The 24,322-nt window shown below is 35.3% G+C and overlaps 2 protein-coding genes and 1 pseudogene across 5 annotated transcripts; 1 reads left to right on the top strand and 2 right to left on the bottom strand.

The window, feature by feature from the left end:
- Positions 1-4,018: 4,018 nt before the first annotated feature.
- On the top strand, positions 4,019-9,491 carry LOC146900576 (protein LATERAL BRANCHING OXIDOREDUCTASE 1-like; annotated as a pseudogene). The gene is made up of 4 exons (XR_015023476.1): positions 4,019-4,288; positions 4,667-4,914; positions 5,448-5,775; positions 9,092-9,491. The product of XR_015023476.1 is annotated as a protein LATERAL BRANCHING OXIDOREDUCTASE 1-like (transcript).
- A 1,288-nt stretch (positions 9,492-10,779) lies between these two features.
- Positions 10,780-14,713, bottom strand: LOC146900575 (isovalerate--CoA ligase CCL2-like). Of its 3 annotated transcripts, XR_015023475.1 has the most exons (4): positions 14,343-14,713; positions 11,824-13,306; positions 11,354-11,535; positions 10,780-11,170 (listed from the first exon to the last, which is right to left on the bottom strand). XR_015023475.1 is itself a non-coding variant. In XM_085737685.1 (3 exons), exons 1-3 carry the CDS (start codon positions 14,664-14,666, stop codon positions 11,474-11,476), a joined length of 1,869 nt encoding a protein of 622 aa, XP_085593811.1. In that variant the 5' UTR covers positions 14,667-14,713; the 3' UTR covers positions 10,780-11,473. The 3 variants fall into 3 exon arrangements, 2 of the variants coding, with proteins under 2 accessions (XP_085593811.1, XP_085593812.1); XM_085737685.1 differs by having other exon boundaries at positions 10,780-11,535; XM_085737686.1 differs by lacking the exons at positions 10,780-11,170; positions 11,354-11,535 and having other exon boundaries at positions 11,669-13,306.
- A 561-nt stretch (positions 14,714-15,274) lies between these two features.
- LOC146900574 (isocitrate dehydrogenase [NAD] regulatory subunit 1, mitochondrial-like) lies at positions 15,275-20,541 on the bottom strand. The gene is made up of 4 exons (XM_085737687.1): positions 19,876-20,541; positions 18,394-18,633; positions 17,101-17,179; positions 15,275-15,773 (listed from the first exon to the last, which is right to left on the bottom strand). Exons 1-4 carry the CDS (start codon positions 20,395-20,397, stop codon positions 15,499-15,501), a joined length of 1,116 nt encoding a protein of 371 aa, XP_085593813.1. The 5' UTR covers positions 20,398-20,541; the 3' UTR covers positions 15,275-15,498.
- Positions 20,542-24,322: the final 3,781 nt, after the last annotated feature.

Below are 24,322 nucleotides of genomic sequence, written 5' to 3'. Positions count from 1 at the left end.
GATCATAGCATCCTTACGTCTCTTCCGAGAAGAATTACGAACCTGATCGTCGGAGTCGGAATCGCCGTCATCCACGACGGTGTTTTTAGGATTAGGTTTCCGTGTGGAAGATTGAAGAGCGTCGTGAACGAATCGAATGAGTTGTTGGTGTTTGGTTCATTGATAATCAAGGTAATTTGAACGAAGATGGTCGACGATTTCTTCGGCGGTAGTGTCCTTGCTTGTTGCCGTTAAGCGTGAATTTTCGCAGGTTTATGATTTGAAGAAATCGAATCCGGCAGTTGTAGGTGGGACTAGGAAACAGCAGGTGACATGGAAGGGAGATGGATCTGATGGGAAGAAGAATGACAGTGGTGGTGGCGGTGGTTTGAAGAATGATGGTGATGGGAAAAACGGGAAGAAGAATTTTGAAAAGAAATTTTTAGTTTTGATGATTTTTCTGGGTTTGGATGAATTTTTTGGGTTTTGTGGATGAATTCTGGATTTTGTGGGTGTTGGAGATGAACTCACGTTTTTATTTTTCTTTCCTTTTTTTTATTTTTTTATTTTTCAATTTATTTTTTAATTTATTTTATTTCGAAAATGATTATGTAGATTTTTTTATTTTTTTAATTTAGTAATTACACACGTGGCATGCCACTTAGGCGTTGACTCAGTCAAAATTGACCAAAAGGTCAATATTGCAAAGGGGCTAAATCTTAGGGGACCAAAATTGTCATTTTTTTTATTAGGGGGCCAAAATCGCAACATTGACAAACTTAGGGGGTCAAAACTGTAGTTTAGCCAAGAGAAAATGATACTATTAGCAAAAAATAGAAGAGAAAATGACACTTTAAAACTAATAAATTGATGGTTTATTCAAATGTTAAACAAAGCATTTTCACATGCCCAACTGTTTTCAGCTATTCAGGTGATAAACCATATGCGATGACAAGCTCGTTTCTTGACAAAGTGAGGGAAGTTTCAAAGCAATTTTTTGAACTTCCAAAGGAAGAAAAGCAAAAATATGCAAGGGAACAAAACAATATTGAAGGATATGGAAATGATACAATATATTTAGAAAATCAAATGCTTGATTGGTGTGACAGAATATTTTTGAATGTACATCCTGAAGATCAAAGAAATTTCAAACTTTGGCCCCAAAAACCCATTGATTACAGGTATAAATTCTTATCGTCACTAACATTTAATAGTATTGTGGATCAACTTTAATATAATCTAGAATCAACACAAATTTTAGGGTTAACGGCCAAATCTAATTCTAGAGACCAAAGTGGCTAACTAATTTTGGAGTCGGTTTGTGTTTTTTTCTAAGTTATGGATAAGTTTGACAACCATGCGCACATCCAGAGACCAAATAGTTATTTGCCCAAAAAAAAAAACTTCGAAAATCCACTACCATAGTTGGAGGGTTATATATTAAAAGAAATGCTAACACATGTTCTAAAAACATTTGTTTATAAGTTTAAAAAGGGAATTTTATTTATCAGAGTCTGACTCAGATACTCTAATGAAAGCTCTATCGTCTCCGGGCCATGGTGATTCAGAGTTTTATGCTATTGTTTCTAGTATTATTTATCAGTTATCATTACATTCCAACTTCGAGGTGAAGCTTGTTAGGAAACAAGCGAACATGGTTGCTCATACTTTAGCTAGGGCGACATGCTTTTGGGCTAGTCACCGTATTTTTGATTCTCATCCTTCTTGTATTGAACATTGGTTGATTAATGATAATAATTAACTTTGTTTTGGTCAAAAAAAAGGGAATTTTATATTGAAAATGATTGCATTCAACACATTGAAACTTTAAAAAGTATTTTTTTTTTTTACAAAACGTATCAATTATTTTTTCTTTTAAATCATCAATAATTTTTTCAAAAAATAAAAAATAAACTAGCCTACCAAAATTGACAAAATAAGAATCGAATATAAGACTTTTAAGATTAGTAAATTTTAAGGTCTCAAGCAAACGTCACAAGTGAGACTCAATTGCTTTAAGACCTATGAAGCCTCGATACGCCAAAACGGAAACGCACCCGTATCGGATACCGATACTCCACAAATACTCATGGATACGTACCCATGAAGTATCGGAATTAATTATTTTAGTTTTTTAAAATATTTACTAGATACATATAGGATAGTCCACATATACACAAAGATAGTTATAAGATACTTCACAGATACGTATCCTAAAAATTTAGTAGAAATAGTTATAAGATAGTTACAAGTGAGACAATGTTGTAAAAATTTAGTAGAGATGTGTATGGTTCAATTTTAGATATGCGTCATTAGAATTGTTTCTCAATGAACCACTTAATGAGAGAGAGGTGATTTTTTTATAGTCATAAAGGAAGCAAATGGAAGACCATTTGCTAACCCATAGATAGATTAAACATAAAAAGTTACAAGCAACTGGGGGAATGAAAACTGACCCACTAAACAAACAAAAAAAACATAACAACAACCTCAAAGATATTACAGTCCAGCCCAAACAGGGTTCCAAAAACAGCAAGTGCACAAACACGCAACATTGGTACAATCTAGCGAGTCCGCGTACGGACCCGAAACCAAATTGCAAAAAAATAGTGATGCACAAATGTACACGAGCATAAATAACGAAATCAAGCAAACTTGAACTTGTTACTTATGGTGGTGAACCTTATCGCAAACACGATAACGAATTCACAACCAACAACCCATTATGATCAAGGACAACAAGTTAACAATGCCATTTCTGGCCAAACCATCTGTATTCTTCGACACGTGAACAATGCTTGAAACAAACATATACCACATGCTTATACACCCTACTCCAACACGAAAGAGGCCAAGAGAGACAGCGAAGGACAAAACGAATCTGCAAACGAAACTGAAATCGGATCTGAACAAACCGAACTTTGATGAACCTACCTGAAAGGGTTTGAGAAGGTAGCGACGAACTCAAAGAACACCGTTTTAGCATTCGACGGTGACGGTGACCATTAAAATAAAATCATACAGCTTCAAACAAAACAGAATCCACGGCCACCGGAGAGATCACCACGGAGCCATGAAGTAGAAGCTCAAAAGGACGGACCTGTAGATCAGAGAAACAAAACCATCTTCAATCTAAATGACGAGCAAGAACTCAACAAGCAGATCGATCTAAAATGAACCAAACCCCTCTTCGCGACAGAGGTGAAAGGAGTCTTCAACAATAGAACGACGGCAACGCCGCCGGACTAACCACCCCCACGAGGGCGTGTTGATGGTGCGGACGTGAGGTCCCAAAGCACCACCATGAACCTGAAGGCTACATCTTTTGGGAAATGTTTGGATTCAAGGGATAAGGAAGGCGGTTATTGTATCTGTTTTGTCTCAAGAGAGAAAGAGAGAGTATTTTTTTCCTATTATTAGCTTATCTTTTTCAAAAGTGAGGTGATTCAATTAATCAACATTAGATAAAATTTGTGTTGAGTTCTTTTAATGATGTTTCTCTCCATAACATATAAAAAAATAATATGGTTTATAAGAAAACTTTACATTTGTTAATTTTGATCACATATATAATTTTTTTTAAATTGTGACTTTTATAATATTATATAATAATAAATAGTAATTAAGGCTTATTTTCTTCAATTATTTTATGCACATATGAGTTTTTTGTTATTAAATTATGTTGATGTATTTTAACTGTATCGTATCCTAAATTTTAAAAATTTGCGTATCTGCATGCCCAAATCGTATTGTACCCGCGTACTTGTATCGTATCGTACCTACACTCATATCTGTATCCTGTATCCTGACTTCTTAGTTTAACTTAAGACATTGTTTAGCACGTGGGTTTTCATCACAAGTGAGACTCACGAGATTTTAAAACAACACTTAAAAGGATTGGTATATGGATCGTGTAGATAAGATGAGGGTAAGATATATGTGAAATTTCCAAAGGACCACATAAGATGAGTATCTGCATTCAAACACGTGGGTTTTTGTCTAGTTTGATTATTATTGCTTCTTGTGTAGTAGTTTCATCACAATAACAATAACAAAAATGGAAGTGTCGGCAGAGGTAGAGATTGTCAGTAGTAGGTCGGTTCAAGAACTTGCATTGAATTCTGAAAATCTGCTACCAAATAATTATATATACGATGAAGGTGGTGTTGGATTTCGTGATGCTCTTCTTCCTTCAGAATCTGATTTTCATATTCCAATCATTGACATTGCCAACCTCACTTCTCCATCTACATCACAACATGAGCTTCTTAAACTCCAAGCTGCACTTCATTCATGTGGCTTCTTTCTGGTCTCATTTTCATTATTTATTTATTTGTACCTGCTGCAAACATTTTATTTATACTTACTTTTATTTTAGTTATGTATTCCTCTTTAAAATTCAAGCTTTAATTTAGAATTTCATAAATCAAACAAAATTAGAAAAACAAAATGAAAATAACTACTCCTTCTCACTCAAAATAATACTAGTTTAAGAATTGTGCACGATTTTTAAAGAAATAATTAATTGTGTTGATTTTAATTATAAAATTAGTACTCCTTCCGATCACATTTATAAGTAAAAATTTACTTTTTAGGTTCATTGAATATAATATCTCTCTTTCTATTGCATCACTAATATACCGTATCAGACACTATTTTTTTCACTCAACTGTTTTCCGCTATTCAGGTGATAAACCATGGGATGACAAGCTCGTTTCTTGACAAAGTGAGGGAAGTTTCAAAGGAATTTTTTGAACTTCCAAAGGAAGAAAAGCAAAAATATGCAAGGGAACAAAACAATGTTGAAGGATATGGAAATGATACAATATATTCAGAAAATCAAAGGCTTGATTGGTGTGACAGATTATTTTTGAAGGTACATCCTCAAGATCAAAGGAATTTCAAACTTTGGCCCCAAAACCCCATTGATTTCAGGTATAAATTCTTATCGCCACTAAGTTCTTAAACTTTTTTTTTGGTACAAGAAGTTACTGATACTTTACTAGCTTTACATTTTGCTGTAGGGGATATTTTTATACTTTAAGCATAAACTATTTAGATTTAAACGTATTTTCGATCTCTGTAGAGCATAATCTTGTAACTGTAAGTATAGTTCAAATCTCATAGAAGACGTTGTAAAATGATTGTCACTTTAATTAACAAACAATTTCCTTCCAAACCCACTTATATTGATTTGGGGGTGTTGGTTTGGGTTTTTTGAAATGTGCTCATTCTCAAGTTTGATTCTCTCCTGTACCAATTTCCGTGGGATAGTTTAGTTTATTAAAAAATATTTTTTTTCCTTTTTTTTAATGTACTATTTTTTGTTTTTAGCCTCAGTAAAAAAAATAGTCTTTATAAATATACAACTTTCTTTTTATGATTTTTACCTTTTTCTGATTCTAAGTTCGAGCTCAAAGATATTTAAATGGAGATTGTAAATCGTAACAATGAATATGTCAATGCAGGAATACTATACAGCAATATACCGAATGTGTATGGCAGTTATATGAAGAAATTTTTAGGGCCATGGCGAAGTTACTGAACTTGGAAGAGGATTGTTTCCTAAAGGAATGTGGAGAGAGAGCTGCAATGTTTATGAGAACCAATTACTATCCTCCATGTCCTATGGCTGATCATGCTCTGGGCCTGAAGCCACATTCTGATTCATCATCTATAACTTTTTTGCTGCAAGATAAAAAGGTAGAAGGCCTCCAAGTTCTCAAAGATAACCAGTGGTTTAAAGTTCCAATAATCCATGATGCTCTTGTGATTAATGTTGGTGATCTAATGGAGGTAGGTACTAACTTTCGTTGTTAAAATTATGTTTTGATGGAGTTAAGATCCTCTTCATTTTTTGCCAAATGGAGAGGATGTTGTTTTGAAGTACTACTCTCTTCTTTAATATAAATAAAAATAAAGTCAAACATTATATGTCTGGTTAAACATTTGAACGTACATCAATTTTGTTTGACTTTTTTTTCTTCTTATATTTAAAATTTAAACTAGATACATCAACTTTGTTTGAGTGTTTATATTGTTTTTGTACTAATAATAAACTAATTGCTCAATATAATGTCAACCACGTCGATGATTTAAAAATTAAGAGAAAGATTGATTATTTGAAACAGATAGAAATGAGTAAAATTAATTACAATAAGTATAAGATACTGATATGATCATATCGACATCTGGTGTGGTGAGCTTGTTGTTCTTGAGTGCTTGAAACGGCTGGAGGTGGTGTACCTGTAGACACTCTAATGCTCAAGTCAATATATTGAGCTGGGGGGATATTGAAATCAATTGTACCTTGAGGAGATTCTTTAAGTCTCCTTGTACAGGGAGGTGCAGGTTACCAGTATTTCGACGTGCGTTGCCATTGTTCGATGATTATGGATGACAGGCTCCGTAATTGTAAAGCAGTACTCATTGGCAGTGATGGATACAGTTACGAATCATTGTTTTGAATTGTTGCCCCAAATTTCTGCGAGCACCCCCCTCGTGGAGAGGGGGTGTGAGAATGGTTATGTGTCTAATGCATAATTAAGCCTATTTATTGGGCCTTAGACTGTGAGCATATGTTTTTCAGTCGTCTAGAACAATAGCCCCCCAAGTTGTCATTCTTGGATTAAAGAGTGATGACTTCGAGCAGTTTGATATTCCATGCTAAGGAAAAGATCATGCCCGTGGGAAGCTTTAAGTTGTAACCAAATATGAGGAATCTTTAGTTCACATGGAAGTAAGTTATATGCTCGTAATGAGCTTATGGTTCACAAGAAACCTTGAGCATTTAAGGATGCGTGAGAGCATAATGCTTGTATGACGATTGTATTTTGTATGAAAACCTGGCGTTAGTGATGGATAAATTGCAGTTTGCAAGGTGCTTTGAGGATATGTTGCTCAGAGAGGATTTTTAATTCGTAAAGAACTTCGCTGGCGAAGGGACTCTTAGTCTATGAAGGACTTGTTAGTTTGGGAGAAACTTTTCTCGCGGGGAGCTAATGAAATTACTTTGAGAATGGTGCTCACGAAGATCTTTCTTTTTTGTTTGTCAACTTATCATGTTCATATGATAGAATGACTGGGTGATATCCTTGCAAGTGACTTGGTCATCGATCAAACTCAGCATTAAATGCAACTATTTCAAAGATGAGATTGAGGAGACATGACATTTGGTTAATGGATACCATGTGTAAATGCTAGTAATGTACTTGACTACATAGACCCATAAGTGAATTTTTAGCGTTGTTTTTCAAGGGAATGCCTCACATGTTGGATTGATCTCAATGTTTGGGTATATGATGGATCCCTCCTTGAACCGTTAGAATGGTCAAATGCCATGATCTTGATTGTTGCTTTGTTTTGAGATTGTAGTATCTCTATGCGAACGGTTACACCGAATGAATTGGGTGTTCAAACATTTTAGAGGGAGTATAAAGGTTTTTGTAATTCTTCCATCTTTCAAACTTCTTCTTCTCAACAGGTTGGTACTCTACTGCATTGATTTGTTTCTTTCTTGTTCTTATGCCATAAGTTCATAATTGTTTAAGCATAATTTAGAATTGTGGGTAGTGGTTAGTGACCGCCCCTTTTTGGTTGTTGTTTACACCATGGGTTGTGTTTCTGAATGGGTAAATAAACTTAGTTTTTAATGTTTCTTATGTTTTCTTCGCTTTTGTCGATGTTAGGCGATGGTTTGTGTTTTAGACTTAAACCAGGTGCCACCGTAAGAGGTGGTCACCGTCATAACCATTCATATTTCTTGGTTTTGGGGTTTATCTCTGATGTGGTGGTTTTATCCCTTTAGAAAGGTTCCATTGTTACATCATTGTTTGCGAGGAACGTTTAGAACTCTTCCTCTCCATGTCGATATGGTCAATGAAGGAAAGGTGGGTTTTATTTGGATGTCGAATTCATTTTTTTCCCTCTATCACTTTCATGTTTGACATGGCTAGATGACAACAAACACTAATCTCGGGTGAACAGCCCTCTAATGATTGGATAGGGGACAAGCCGTTAACATTTCCACTGATGACCAAGTTTGGCAAGTGCACCAAACATTTTCAAGTAATAAAGTGGTAAGTAAAATCGTATCCACAGAGATTGTTGTTTCAACTAACTAAACTTATTAAAAATATTAAATAAAAAGCAAATTAAATGGGGGAGTTGCAAGTTTAATTTGATAGCGCAAAGCAGTTGAGTTTGATTGCAAAAAAGTAAAAGGTTTAGATTGTCGAATTTAGCGGTGGTTAGCATTCCTTGAATTCCCCCTATTTTCTTGTTGGATTTAAGACAAATATTTATCAGTTATGAAATAAGGGTTCTATTTAAGTTATGTGTTTGTGGGATTGTTATGTCCCTCGAGCTGTTAATTTGCACCTGCTGATCAGAGTAAGGTTATACACCACATACCATCTTTCATAAGGTTATACACACTATACGGGTATAGGATTGTCAATCCTACAGGGTCCGTACACTTTCATAAGGTTGTTATAGTGGGGCCTTACTCTCTCGGAGGTAATTGAAACATCAAAGAAATGGTATTTCTAAATTTTCATATAAAGCTCCACCTCAGTTTATGAATTTTAGAAGTACACCACATACCATCTTTTACCTTAATAGTTCTACATACGGATACTCCCAAGTCTATCTTACCAAGGGAAAAGAATAAAGTGTATAATGCAACGTTTGGAAAAGTTGACCAGAAATATCTTCTGTAGGCCCCAGAAATATCTTTATATATTGTTATAAATTTATAATTTAAATAGTATTATAAAATGACAAAATAATAAAATAATTAAAATGAACGAATAAAATTTAAAAGAAAATATCCAAACCAAAATAGTATATTTTCTTTATGGAAAATGCTAACAAGTGTCTAAGAACATTGTTTAAGTAATCAAAAGTTATAAGTTTTGCATAGAAAGATGAGTATTCATTACTTTTACATATTTTTACTTGTGTTTTCAAAAAAATATTTCTTTTTATAGATTACTTATATAATGTGCTTAATCTTTTTATATATATATATATATATATATATATATATATATATATATTTTATAGATATAGAGGATTGACACAACCTGTTGAAATTGAATGTAATACACAGATAATGAGTAATGGGATTTTCAAGAGTCCAATACACAGAGTAGTGGTAAATGCAGAAAAGGAAAGGCTCTCAGTAGCTATGTTATGCCGCCCAAATTCGGCGAAAGAGATTCAACCGGTTGACAAGCTAGTGAACGAGTCAAGGCCAGTATCATACAGACCAGTAAAAGATTATTGTAAGGCATATCTCCAGTACTACCAACAAGGAAAAAGGCCAATTGATGCTTTCAAAATCTAATCAAATGCTTTCTGGAAAAGTTTGTGAGATGGATGAGAATGAAAAAGAAATAAAATGTGTGTTGTGAATGTTCTAAGCTTTAATCTATGAATTTGGTGCTTGCAAGAGGAATGGTATTGTACGTATTATGCTATCTAATTAGGTAATTTTTCTATTCTTGATACTAGACAAGTTTTTGTGATAAACAGAGGGTTCCCCTCCACAAGTTTTACTAAAAATAACGGGAGTAAGATGGACCCTGAAAAAGTAAAAAGTAAGTTTGTATCAAAACAATAAAAACTTCTTTCGCCTGTGAAGTTATTGACACACTAACTCTAATTAATTAGGAATGAGAAGAAAAAAAATGTGAACCATATGGTGACATCCTATTTAGAGGTGCAATCAAGAAGAATATAGCATGCCACCTACCCTACTTGGCCTCCTTTATCATCCTATTTTGATCGAGAGAGTAAATATATATGTTGCTTAGTCTAATTTATAGAGTTAAATGGGGAAAGTGTGTATGAATAAAAAATCTATGTTGCTTCTTTCTTGTAAATTTATGAGTCTTGGTTTTTCTTTTTTTTACAAAATTTATGAGTCTTGTTAATGAGTGTCTTCAGAATATTGTTTAAAGAATACATTAAATAAAATTGTCTTAAAAAAATATAAGCTATTACTTTTTTTAAAAAATAATAAGTTGTTATTTTTGTTAATGTAGTAATTACACCATTTTTTTTATAAAACTTCTTTTAGTACTTTTTGTTACAAAAAGCTTCTTTAGTATTTTAATCAAAACACCCGTTAACATTCCCCTAAATTTATTACCTGAATTCATATTCCTCTCGTAGATTTCAGACAAAATTTATCATTATATGTGAATGTCTATAAATATCCAAGGACATTCAACAAAATTACACTTAATTTTTTACTCAAGCACCTATTTCTTGGAATCAATCAAATTAAACACTGTTTTCCTTTCATGAGAAAACTATGTATGATGTAGTGTAACAACAGAAACACTGGCCAAATAACACAACAAACTGTAACATAAAAACAGCTCTTGGCCAAAAATAGAGATAGAAATAATCACAACTCTCATAATGGTCAAGGGAGTTCCTGTTGGCACCATCTTAACTTGCTAAGTACCCTATAACAACATTTTAATTCATTTTCCCAAAATATCTCTTTCTAAAAGTTTATTTTTTTAAAGAAATATTTTGTATGATTTTTTTTTCCAGTAACTCCAATTTTTCACCTCTCTCACAAACATCAATTGAAGTATCCTATAACAGCTAACTAGGTAATTCATTTTCCCAAAAAATATCCCTTTCTAAAAGTTAATTTTTGAATTTCCATATATATATTTTTTTTTAAATCTATTACTTCTAAAAGGTAACATCCACAATTTATATATATAAGACTTGTTACACAAAGAGGAAATACTTTCTACTATGAAGCAGGAACATCACTTACCATCACTTGTGTTTTGTGTCAAAATCCGATTTTATATTTTCAATATTAAAAAAATTGTGATAGTCACGTTTTCAACCGTGACTTTCGTTATTTTGTCCCTCGTACTAAGTAGTATTACTTCCAAAAGTTAACTTTCATGAAGTACTAAAATACCACGAAGTTAACTTTTGGAAGGTAAAAACATGACATACACACCTCCCCTTTTCCTCTCTTAGCCTTTTTGACATTTTCATTAAGTTCATTTTTCCTCTTCTCTGCACCTTATTCCAGTCTGCCTCCTCCGTCCTCCCTGTTTTGCTCCTCCCATCGCTTTGGCAAAGTGAGATCGTAAATTCATGGAACCTCTGTATAACATATTTTCATTTTGAAGGGAACTATTGTTCCAGACTAGTCATCACATACAGCAATACAGGAATTTGTTAGTATTTTGATTTGCTTGTGCATTCTCATTCTCCAATTGGAAAATAAAAATTCTGCAACTTTCTGTCTTGTTTGCTTATAAGTATATTATATAGTTTTGTGCATTGTTTACTGCAACTGCAAGTATAGCAAATGATACAAAGCAGGTACCTGGTCTAGCTTTGTCTAAGAAGTAAAAGTCAATGATTTGGATGAAAAACTCTCATAAGCACTGCATTCCAGAACCGGACCGGTCTGTTCACACGGGACCCGATCAGTCCGCCAGTTGATTCAACCATGGTCGGTTCTTAGTTTGTTAGAACTGAATTGAACCAAGATTGGTTCAGCCGGTTCTAATTTTTCAAAATAAAAATTATTAGTCATCCAATCTAACCATAATACAACCTAATGAAGCAACTGAACCATGCAAGTCGTACTGATTCGACCACTGATCCAGTTTTTAAAACATTACTTATAAGACTGTGATGACAAGTAAACTTAGTTTCTTTTTAGGGTCATAGAGGTGACATAGTTATGGATGGATTCATGTGATTTTTTCTTTCATCATTCACCTATTTGTTAAAATAAAATGGAATTCCATGTGGATCACCGTTCTTATTCATGCTATTCCCTAAACTTACTTGAGCAATCAACAACAGATTTTTCACAATTCAAGGGGCTGGATGTAGATATACTTCCCAAAGCCTTAGCTTTCTCCCTTAGAATATACTTTTGTATCTTACCTGTTGAAGTCTTTGGCATATCTAGAAAAATGACTGTTTTAGGAGCCATGTAGTGAGGCAAACGTTCCCTACAAAAGGCGATTATTTCTTGAGCATTTTGATCAAACCCCTCTTTCAGCTTCAAAAAAGCACAAGGAGTTTGACCCCAATGATCATCCGGCCGGGCAACTACTGCGGCCTCAAGAACAGCCGGATGACTATACAAAACAGTTTCTACCTCGACCGAGCTAATGTTTTCTCCCCCAGATATTATTATATCCTTCAATCTATCCTTAACTTCAATGTAGCCATCAGCGTGTTTCACAGCTAGATCCCCACTATGAAACCAACCGTCTTTGAAAGCTTCTTCTGTTGCTTTCAAATCTCTAAAATATCCACTCATCACTGTATTCCCTCTAAACATTATCTCGCCAACTGTTTTTCCGTCAGCTGGAACACTTTCCATAGTAGCAGAATCTTTAACATCAATTTCCTCCAATGCCACATGTGGAACACCTTGCCTAGCTTTCATCTTCGATCTATCTTCAGGAGGCAATGTGTCCCATTCAGGTCTCCACGCACAAAAACTCCCCGGACCGTACGTTTCTGTCAAGCCGTAGAGGTGTGAAACACTAAAACCAATTTCTTCCATCTTGGAAAGAATCTGCGGCGGTGGAGGTGAACCACCTGTCATCACTAAAACCTTGTGGTTGAGTGGCTTTCTATGAGTCGACGCAGAATTCAGAATCATGTTAAGCACTGTAGGAGCTCCTCCCATGTGTGTCACCTTATGCTGAATTATGTTGTCAAATATGTTCTGTGGAGAGACTTTCCTTACACAAATATTTGTTCCAAATTGTGCTGCTACTCCCCAAGGGAGACACCAACCGTTACAATGGAACAACGGAACATTCCAAAGATAAACAGGAAAGATGTCCATTTGAAAGAGTAGAACTGTTGCTAAAGAGTTTAGATAAGCACCTCTATGGCTGTAGACAACTCCTTTAGGTCTAGATGTGGTTCCTGAGGTGTAATTTATACTTATAGGATCCCATTCACTTTGTGGCTTCACTATATTGAACCCGTTATGCCCAACTTCTATTAGCTTCTCATATTCGTAACTCGTTGATGTGATGGCGATAGTAGATGAGCAATCAGAATCAGTAACTAAGACTATAATTGGCATTTCCTTTCGTTTTTCACGAAGCAAGTCCAATGCTCCTTGAACAATTTCAAGTAGTTGATAGTCTGCAAAAAGGATCTTTGCTTGTGAATGCTCGAGCAGGACTGAAACCATAGCTGCGTCTAAACGTGAATTAAGGGTACAAAGAATGGCTCCAGCCATTGGTACTGCAAAATGCAGCTCATACATTGCAGGGACATTAGGTGCTAATGTGGCAACCTGTTTGCAAACGACATGGAATAGCATCAGTGAAAAATCTATGCTGGAGTGCAGGAAAAAACTAAACTAAATTCGGTAATCTAAGTAATTGAATCTCTTGCAACCTTAGAATTTAATAGTAGCAGACCCAAGAAACTATCCCTTCACCTAAAGTTCATAAGCAATTTTTCTGTTTCATTCATTTGTTTTTCTGTTACTGGAATCCGAAATTTAAACTCAAAATAGTAGCTCAAATTAAAATCCCACATCCACTTTACTCTATGGAACATTTCTTTCTTCTCTGCACAATTGGTAAATTACAATACATAGAAACTGTATGCTGCGACAGCAAATTAACCTCTCTTCAATAGGGTTAAAAGTGCAGCACATTTTATAGAAACATCCTATAATCCTAATTATAGCACATGTACTACGATTTGGATTTCCTGCTGTTATAGCAGGATGTTGTCACAGATCTTGACTGTCCGATCTCAAATCGATGGCTGACATTGTTTTTAATTACTTGTACCAATGTATAATCTAAATTTTCCGATCTCTAATCAACGGCCAAGATCCCTTATTGCGTCAAACTATGTGAACCTAATCAACGGCCAAGATCCTCTATTGCGTCACTGTGTGAACCTAATACCGCAAGCAATCCGGGCCCGTGACGGACCATATAATAAGTTTACATTACCAAAACTTTAAAACATGCGCCAATGTCCTGTTTGGATCAAAGGTTAATTATGCGATGAACGTTTATCATAGTGTTTGTGTATAATCTATTTTTATAATAAAAGATAAAATAAAGTCAAACGATATTTATGTAAGCGCTATAAGGTGTTAATAATAAGCGCTATTATGGCGAGAGCTTATGGTAACAAGTTGAAAACATGCAAACACATCATAAATTATTTCTATAAGCTCTCAAACAGTTCACAAGTGCTTATATAGTAGATAAACTCAAAGAAGTTGAATCAAAAACGCCACAAATCCGAAACATTGTCAAAGTAAAATTAAAAGAGAGACATGCATGTAGCAAAGTAACACAGCTCACCACATCTCCACGGGAAATCCCTAACTGGGTAAGAGAAGAAGCAAGTTTGAGACAACGTTGATGAGTTTGGCCCCAATTATACTTCAAAGAACCATAAACAAGTGATGTTCTGTCTCTACAAACCTTTGCTGCTCTCTCCAAGAAATTGATAGGTGACAAAGGAACAGAGTTTGCATGGCAATGAACTAGCCCTTCCATTGATTCCCATGATCCTCGATCAGGGTCCTTAGAAAAATTTGAGAATTTACGTGAGAAGGTGTGGAGGGTTGATCTGAAGTGGGTCAGAGAACGAGTCCAAAGCATGATCTTGAAGATGTTGTTCATGGTGAGAGGGTAAAGTATCCACACACACAGAGTTAGTTTTTCAATGTAAGAGAGCTTCAACTGAGAAGAGTTTATCATTTTAACACTGAAGTGGGGTACAATTCAGACAATGACATGTATGTTTTGTTTCTCCTAGAAGTCAAATCAAACAATATTGGTATTTTGTGCAACTAATGATAACGTTAACTATGATGAAGTGTGGATAAGGTCATTGATATTCAATTTATTCTGGTACTTTTTTTTTGGGCACATCTATTGTAGTACTTTTATATAGTACGTAATTAAAGAATTAAAATAATAATCTGTCAAAAAAAAATTGAAGTAATATTAATATGATCATCAACATGACGATGACAAGTACGCATATTAAACTAAATTTAAGTTTGACATAGTAAATAACTGAAATACAATGCATGGTAAATTGTTTTTTTCAAATGTTGTGTGGAGTGTCACTATGGTGTGGCTAATTGTAATGAGATTATCTCACATTAAAACTTTCTCATTGTTATGTCGTAACGAGTTGGCTATCCCTTGTACTCTAATATTATATAAAAAAAAAAAAAATAGAGTTCTAAACTATTTAATTCATAAACTACAAAGTGTAGAAATTAAGTAGAAAATCAAATGTTTCGATAGAAGTGAGAACCACTTATCACTCTGAATTTTTCAGGAGAAAAAATATTACATCATTTTGTGTGTTGCATAAACATTATTCAGGACAAAAAAATGCTATTTCCAATTTGATTGATGGGTGCACAACAATGTTGATAAAATTGACTATAAAAGATTGTTCGAGGCTGACTTGCATTTGAGAAATCAGCAACTAAATGAATCAATCTAAAGCATCTATTACTGCATCGACAACTTCTTGGGTGGTACTTGTCCCTCCAAGATCCTTTGTCCGATACTTGCCCTCTAGAATGACTTTTTCAACAGCATTTTCCAAACGGTCAGCAAATGCAGGAAACTGGAGATGCCTAAGCATCATAGCTGATGAGAGAAGAAGCGCCACTGGGTTAGCTGTCTTTTGTGCAGCTACTTTCTCATTACCAACATTTCCTGCTGAAGCACCCTGCTCAAACACAGCATGCTCAGCACCAACATTACCTGCAAAAAAGGCACAAATGGTTTGTGTTTGTGATTATCAGGCTATAATGTGACAACAGAGAATCATGTTTCTGAATAATATAACTTCTACCCAGAAGCCCTAAACCCAACAACCAGCTCCAACCTACCATCAGTACTTTCACCACCACCACCATCATATTCATATTTCACATAGCCACTAATACCTCCATTTAAGGGTAGAAATATGTCGGGTTGTCTGACAGAGGCCTATGGCCTAGTCTAGTTTGCCCAAGACAATCAGACATTTTATTATGTAGACAGAGTTGAGGCTTTTTGGTAGTGTATTTAGGTAAATAGGTCATGCTTCATGCCACAACAACAAAATTTAGGTCTAACATATCAACATAGTTAAGTAAGTATAAATAATAACTTTTTATTTCTATTATTGTTATTATTATATTGAAATTTGTACAACGTGTTAGATTATATGTTTGTAACATTTTCAATAATTGATCCATACTACTACCTTCACAAATTTTTGGCATATTTAAATGTCTTACTGTAAAATAAAATTTAAACAGGTTATCATATTAGCTCAAATTCTTTAAAATGCCATGAAAGACCTCAAAAAAAATTATACAAACAAACAAATCAGAACCTGACTTATAAAACTCAGTTTGTCCCATTTATTTCTACTTCTGTCTATTTCTACTTCTGTATCATGTTCACGTCTCAGCACGACTGGTTTTAATTTTATCTTCTTATTATAAAGAGAACCTAACCCATTGCATATTAGTCTGTTAGACTAATTAAATATAGGTTGGATAATTTATTTAAAGACATTAATATGAAATAGGTCTTTAAGTAGACTAAACAATTTATACCAGGTTTTCAAAAAGGTTAGGGCCAACCTAAAAGAAAGCCTATGACAGACAACAGGTCAGATTTAAACCTTGAATTTTTTGAATTGTTTGGGTCCATTTGCACACATTTCACTAATATGAATACAGAAACATTTGTTTTCACTAACATCGTTAATTGCTGCATTACCTAGACAGTGAGTCAACAGAGGCAGTCATCTATGATACTTCCAGATGTTAATGTAGTTAATGATATTCTAGCTTGATGATATGATCAAACAGACAAATTTAATGTAGTGTTTATTTGCAAAGTTTTTCGATAAATAAAAGTGTTCTCCAAAACAATCATCTAGACAAGCACATAACATATGTGCCTAGTCCATCAAGTTTAGAACATTATTCACACATCAGATAACGTGGTAAAAGTAGGCAAGAAGGTATTTAAAAGGAAACATAATCAGATCAAAGCTCTAAGGTTGCAAAACAGTAGTAACTAAAAACTATACCTCCTGGCATGACTCCAGTGCCTCCAGCAATGCCTGCCGCAGTATTTGCAACTAGATTTCCATACAGATTTGGGGTAACCTAGCACAAGGTAAAAGTATGCATGAATATCAAAGCTACTTTTATTCAACTAAAAATCAGAAACAAATTGTGAAGACCAGTGAGTTGCAAGACAAAATCATCTGGACCTAAGGTTGATAACCAACCCACAGCAATGATTCTTGCTTAGATCAATAGAAAAGAAAAGAAAAATTTACTTGTCCCTTCAATATTCCACAAAGTACATCTACATCCTCCAGGGTTGTTCTTTGGATGGATAAGTTAGGGGAGAAAGGGATTGAAGGTTAATGTTTAAAAACTTTGGAGTGATATAATGTTTTTAAAAATGAAAGTGAATTTATAAAGTTAAGTGGTGATCGATCATTTTATTCCTCTCCTTTTCAAACAGAAAGAAAGGGAAAATTCCCCTCCCTTCCCTCTAAACTTCTACATCCTAAGATACGTTAAAGGTTGAAGACTACTACACTATTCTGAATCACAAATCATAACTTTATCTATCTACACATGAATGAACAAGGGAAATAAGTAAATATATTTCCTAGACATTCAAACCTTGTTTATCCATGTCACAGAAGGGTTTGACTTTGATCTCAACTTACATGGTTTGGGCATGTGTAAAGGAGAATGTGGATGTCATAGTATAGAGAGTAGAAAAGATTCAGGGTAGGTCAAATGGAGGCAGAGAAAGGCTGAGAAGAACTGTTATTTGGTCCATGTTAACAATTATCAGATGCTGTTGGAACATAACATTCAGACTCTCAATTTTATAAATGTTTCTGGTGATGTTTATGCGTAGTTTCTTTGTCATAAATTCTAATAGTTCTTAATTTCCAGGATAATGTGCTTAGGAGATAATCTTTTTTTCCTTTTTCCCATGTTCCCAACCTTTGACTGAACCAGCAGTGAAAAACCAATAGCAAAAAATGAATCATGATCTATATGAGCAACTCAGCTCTTGTTTCTCTTAGTCTTGCTGTCAGCCATGACTCGTTTCTAAGTTGATATTGATAGTAGAAGTCATTAATTGTCAGTAAGAAAAGTGTTTTCTCAAGCACCACAAACAGTTCATGAAAAAACGGAAATGCAAATGGACTCATAATACGAGTGAGGAGTTGTTTTTATCACGAATAATATAATAGTACAAAGTTAAAACCTTGCCAAACAAAAGAGATGGTTTAATATGTGTTTACTTTACTCCATCATAGATTAAAGAAAAATGGATAAATTTTACATACCATGACATCAAACTGCTCGGGCTTTGAAACAAGCTGCATGCAACAATTGTCCACAATAATTTCGTTGTATTTAATTCCAGGATACTTGGTGGCAACCTCTCGACAAGATTCCAAGAACAAACCATCCGCAAGCTTCATTATATTTGCTTTGTGGACAGCAGTCACTTGCTTTCTGTTGTTCAGGTAAGCATACTCGAACGCGTATTTAGCAATACGCTCAGAACAGAACTTTGTTATCACCTACCAAAAATATCAAGTCAAACCGCAAACACAACCCAATACTGCATCAGTACAACAACAAAAAAATCTAGATAGATATTCCAAAGGAAAAGAACCTATATAATTTGTGAGAATGTTTTCTACTTTCATTCCTTATTTTTCAAATATTTATATATAAGTATGTCCTAAAATGGTAGACGACAGCTCAGTCAATAAAATTAACGAAAACAAAAAAAAAGTACTGAATTTGGTAATTGTGACTCGTTTTAATCCAAATATTACCCTGGCCTTGACACCATTTCAACTTAGTTTCCAATGTTGAATACTTAACCAAGGTTTTAAATTGAAGTTGTGTCACCGTCATTGATGTGAGATACTGGGTTTTGGGACTGAGCCCAACCAAACGTGCTGATTAGCGAAATGGTTACAATTGCATATGTGGCCAGGTTTTAGAGGAAGAAACGTACATGTAAGGAGAAGGCATGGCAAGACGGAGCCATTCAAGGTTAATTTAAGTTCGAACCTAAGAGGTTTGGAAAGAGAAAGAGAAATGCCTCTTCCCTCAAGAGCTTTTGCTCTGGGGTTACGGGGAGCTTCTTAGTTCCTTCTGTAATACATCTATTTTCAATCAATAACCTAGTTTATTGGCTACAAGATTGAAAGCCATCAAAAGCCTCTTCCCTCGGGAGATTTTGCTCTGGGGTTACAAGCAACCTCGTTCATGATTGCTTCGCTTACAGTCGCAAAGACATCAAAAGTCGTGATGTTGTGGCCCATATTGCAATCACAAACCTTTTTAAGAAACCACAAAATTAAGAAATAAACTAATCCCTACACATTTATGAAATTTCAAATTAATATTCATTCCTTAAAATATTCAAAATCCTACTCAAACCTAAAATTATTACAAAAATGACTATAATTGGATTTCCCTTGCAAACATACGTGTCTAAAGAACATTATGGATTCTCTATTAGGTTCTAAGATTAAGTCTAACTCATCCTTACAAAATCGGATTGTAGAGTTAGAAGTAACTCTTTATAAACTCATTTCAGGTCTTATCTTTATACACAAGAATTTAATGATTTTAATTTTGAATTTTTCTTATTCCACACTACAAACAACTTCAAATCGAAATCATAGCAACAACAACAACAACAATCAAGTCTTATCCCACTAAGTGGTGTCGGCTACAAATGCTCTATCAAAAACCATGTTTTTCTCCTCGATCAATATAAAACAAAGAAATGATAGAAATTATACCTTAAGACTTTCGACGACACCGGGAACAACCTCATGTTCAAGACCAGCATACTCCCCTTCAGTATTCTCCCTAATAACTACAATATCAACGTTATCATGTCGTGTAGGTAACCCAGGAAGATTAAAACAATTAACAAGCGAAGCATAAAGATCAAGCTCTTTCCTCAACTGAACATTAAGCGAACTAACACCACCACCCATAGGAGTAACCAATCCACCTTTAAGACAAACCTTATTCTTACGGATCGATTCAAGAACTTCCGTAGGTACAGCTTTCATGTCACCATGTACGTCGAATTTCTCAAAGTAAACTGGCGCGTGCATCGCTTCCATTAGTTGCTCAACGGCGCCGGTTACGAGTGGTCCGATCCCGTCGCCGGGAATTAGGGTTACGGGACGGGGGGTTCCGTCGCCGGGACGGTGCATGTAGGTTACGCATCGCTTTGAGATGGTGAATGGTTCGGATTGGGATCGGGTTGAGAGGAGGTGTTTGAGGAGGGGTATGGATCTTCTTGTTGCCATTGGTGATGGATGAAGGTTGGGGGTTTTTGAGAAAAAAAGGGGGTGTGAGATTTGGTTACTGTGTTGTGATGGTTGAAGCTACCATGGAATTGGAATGGAAGAATAATTGAGAGAATAGTGAAATGGGAAAGTCGACGGAAACATGGGGAGTGATTGGAATGACCCGGAATTGTAGTGGCCAGTGAGAATTTTAGAATATTTTTTATTTTTTATTAATTAATTAATATTCTCCCAACCTTTCAAAAGGAATAATATGGCCTTTGGAACTCCTCCATTTCACATTAAAAAAAAAAAAAATACAAACAAAGTTGGAATAGGAATATAGATTTTTTTTTTTGGTCAAGAGGAATATAGATATTTATAAAGATGTTTTAGGAATTGTATTGTAAAAGTGGTACTTTAAAATGATTTGATTGCATATGTAAAAAAGTTTACATTCGATGCATATAAATTAAATTTATAGTTTATAGGAATGTTTATATTCACTTATGTTAGTGTAAAACACATAAAATATTATATGAATATAAGGGATCACATGGGGTCAGCGGTGTGATTTTCATATCTTTTGTATCCTCTAAAATATGGGGATGCACACGCAAAGACATTTTAATGTCAAAGTAAGGCAGGGTGTAAATACGGTGTATAAATGTGATTCTATATGGGGTGTGGTCTCTATTTATGATGATTGTAAGTTTCACACCCTCTTTGCTTATCCTTATCTTTATTAAGGTGATCGTTGCAATCAAGTTGAGATGAACATTAGACACAAGTTATTTTGCTTTTATAACTTGAAAATTGGTGACAAGGTCAATTTATTTTCCTTTAGTGGTGCCCCTAATAGAGATTTTCTTTGCTTCTGTACTTCTTTGTACAATACTTTTAAGAACATTTAAGTTAGATCATTATCGTTTACTTTACGCACATTTGTGGAGAAGACCATGAACATATCAATTGTGGAGAAGATCATTATCATAGGATTATTTATTGATTAAAGATCTTCAAATGACAATGGCTAAGTCCCTCCTTCCAAGTAATTTCATGTTATGGAAAAAAGTGGGTTTGTCCTCGACCTCCCTCTAGATCTCCATCGTCAACCTCCTCCCTTCCAATCCAACCTATATCCGTCGCGATGTAGATTCAATCGTTGGTGGTGCGATGATTGGCTTGGGCTGTCCACATCACTCGGCCACCGATTTCTCTCAGCGGTTGTTTTCTCCATCGCTAGCGTTCATGGTGGTGTTAGTTTGCTGCGTTTTTGTGGTGGTTTGTGATGGTTTTCGGAGGGGTTTTATGGTGGTGGTGTTGCTTGTTTTATGTGGTGGTTCTCGGCGTAGTTCGTGGTGGGTTTTTATCTGGCAGGATAGTTTGTGGTAGTAGATCTAGATCTGGATTCGGATCTCGCAGTGGCAATTTTCTTGTGGAGAGTTTCCTAGTTATGGGGATTTTGTGTTTGTGCATAGTTGGTTGAACGATTAGGGACGAGTGTTGCTTCTGGGTGTGTCATGCTTGTTTTGTAAGTGTTTGTACTAATTCTATCACGAAGCACTGTTGTTACTGCCATTAAGCACGCTAGCCACCAATTGGAAAATATTGCAAAAGGGAGGTTAATTCATACATCTTTGACTAATTTTTATTTTATTTTTATGTGGCGGTGAGTTTTGTTTGTAGTGATGATGTTGAGGAGCTCGTAGGTTGTTTTTTGGTTGTGTTGGTTTGTGGTGTTTCGTGGTGGTTTCCATGGTGGTGCTGATACTAGGTCTTTTGTTGTGGTGCTCGTGGTGGTTTTTGGTGGTGATGCTCGTGGTGGCTGGTGTTGGCTTTTGGTGGTGATGCTCGTGGTGGCTGGTGTTGGCTTTTGGTGGTGATTCTCGTGGTGGCTGGTGCTGGTTTTTGGTGAGGATTAATGGTGGTTTTGTGGTGGTTAATAGTAGTTTTGGTGGTTGTGGTGGTGCTTGTGGTGGCTTGTGGTGGTTATGCTTTTTGTGGGTTTTCTTCTATGAGTTTGTTGTTGATGGGGTTTTCAAATACATGGATGTTAGACGGTGTGGCTTGTTTAAGACGCGATTACATGGGTTTTTGGTAGGTTTGATGGTTATTTTGGAGAGGTTTTTCTACGGTTTGGCACAAGATTTATTTTTGCTATTGCGCAGACGTTTAAACTTGGTTTTCGGAGATGACTTCTTGGTTTGGTGTTTAGTTTTTATTGGTTTCGAGGGCCCTCAGTGGAGGGTGTTTTTGGTTTCTTTGTAAAAGTTTGTATGTGATACATGGGGGTTTGTTTGGGTGTTCCACATATATATAACACGCTTTTCCTTTGTATGTTGTTTTTTAAGTCTCCTAGCCTAGCATTCCTTGTGCTTGCTAGGATTCGTGTTTTAAATAAATTCCATTTTTTCAAGAACATTTTTTTTTTTTTAGGGATTTTTGTTGGAACAAAATGTGTTTAACAATGAACCTCAAAGAGTTTTGATGATAACAAGGTATTAAAAATTGTAAATTGGACTAGCTAATATTTGTTCAAGTGTACAGGACCACAGTTAAAAAGTTACTTCATTAATTGGTTCTGAATGAGCAAATAAAGAGCAAGAGAAAATGAAGCTTAGATGATTCTGAAGGCAATACGCTCCTGAAAGTAAAAGCGCTCCTGAAGTCAAGCTGCTCCTGAAGAAATAGTGCTCCTGAAGAATAGTGCTCCTGAAGACAAGAGGTTCAGAAGCCACATTATCAGAAGCTGCATCATCAGAAGCTGCCTCATCAGAAGTCATTTCACCAGAAGCTAAAGATCAACTGAATTTGCAAAAGATTCAAAGATTGAAGAATCTACATTGCAAAAGCTGTCTATTGGATTCGAAAACACAGCAGAAAATTAGTGGAACATTGCAACGGTCATTTCAAAGGTGTTTGAAGGCATGTGCTTGCAATTTGGACGAAAGCGTTGACATTGTACTACTGTACGAACTGTACAACCACCTTCTCCACTACTCTGTTTTGTGTCCACGCTACAAGACAAGAAAACAGCTTCAGAATACGGCTTCGCCTGCAAAGATGTTCCTTTGGATAAGGAATGGATTTCAAATTTGTTCTTCATAGGACAACAACCAAATCAGGCAAAATATCATTGGTGAAAGATCAAGCTTCAACAACGACTCTTTGGTGTGCTGGAAATTTCACAACGTCTCTTTCACACCTCTATTTAAAGGAGTGAAGACTTAGAGTTTTGGTAATGCAAGAACGCTGAACGAAAGACTCACAACATTTTTACAAGTGCCAAACCTCTGCTGAAATTGTTCTGCGTTCACTTAGAATTTCTGTGTCTCAAAGTCATATCTTAGAAATTCTTAAGTCCATTGAGTCTGTATCTGATTTATATTGTGAGCACCTCTGATTGTATATCAAGTGTTCAACCTTAAACAATTTTCTGTGTAATTTTGTTTAGTTAGGAAGTCTCTTGCAGTTGTGCTTGAGCAGGAAGTCTCTTGATTGTGTTCTTGAGCAAAGGAAGTCACTAGCTTGTGTGCTTGAGCAAAGGAAGTCTCTTGCTTGTGTGCTTGAGCAATTGTAATCAGATATTACTCTTAGTGAAATCTCCTTGGAAGTGCAAGGGGGACTGGACTACTTCCGGATTGTGGAAGGAACCAATATAATTGCTTTGTGTCGTTCTTCTTCTCTCTCTCTATTTTATTCCGCTACATTTAGATTCTGATCATCACTTCAGAAGCTGTCTCACTTAGCTTCTGATCAGTGTGTTCAGTTTTTAGGAGAAACGAAGAATTTTTCAAAACACAATTCAACCCCCTTCTTGTGTTTTTCTCACCTTCAATTGGTATCTAGAGCCCTGGTCTGTTGTGTAACACTTAACCGTGCAACAGTCAAAGATCTGAGAAAAACATGTCTACTCCTCCTCCTACTGGTTCTAGTGATACTA

The sequence above is a fragment of the Medicago sativa genome, chromosome 8, assembly GCF_051527215.1.
Source record: "Medicago sativa cultivar Bolivia chromosome 8, Bolivia_mono, whole genome shotgun sequence".
NCBI lineage: Eukaryota > Viridiplantae > Streptophyta > Magnoliopsida > Fabales > Fabaceae > Medicago > Medicago sativa.
This window is presented reverse-complemented; position numbering and strand designations above follow the sequence as displayed.

Coding starts and splice junctions, on each gene's coding strand:
- LOC146900575 (XM_085737685.1), bottom strand. CDS start 14,666: ATGAACAACATCTTCAAGATCATGCTTTGGACTCGTTCTCTGACCCAC. Junction 13,307..14,342: donor GGATTTCCCGTGGAGATGTG/GTGAGCTGTGTT, acceptor GTTTGCAAACAG/GTTGCCACATTAGCACCTAA. Junction 11,536..11,823: donor ATCTGTTGTTGATTGCTCAA/GTAAGTTTAGGG, acceptor TTGAAAAATTAG/AACCGGCTGAACCAATCTTG.
- LOC146900574 (XM_085737687.1), bottom strand. CDS start 20,397: ATGGCAACAAGAAGATCCATACCCCTCCTCAAACACCTCCTCTCAACC. Junction 18,634..19,875: donor GTGTCGTCGAAAGTCTTAAG/GTATAATTTCTA, acceptor TATTTTTGGTAG/GTGATAACAAAGTTCTGTTC. Junction 17,180..18,393: donor CCGAGCAGTTTGATGTCATG/GTATGTAAAATT, acceptor ACCTTGTGCTAG/GTTACCCCAAATCTGTATGG.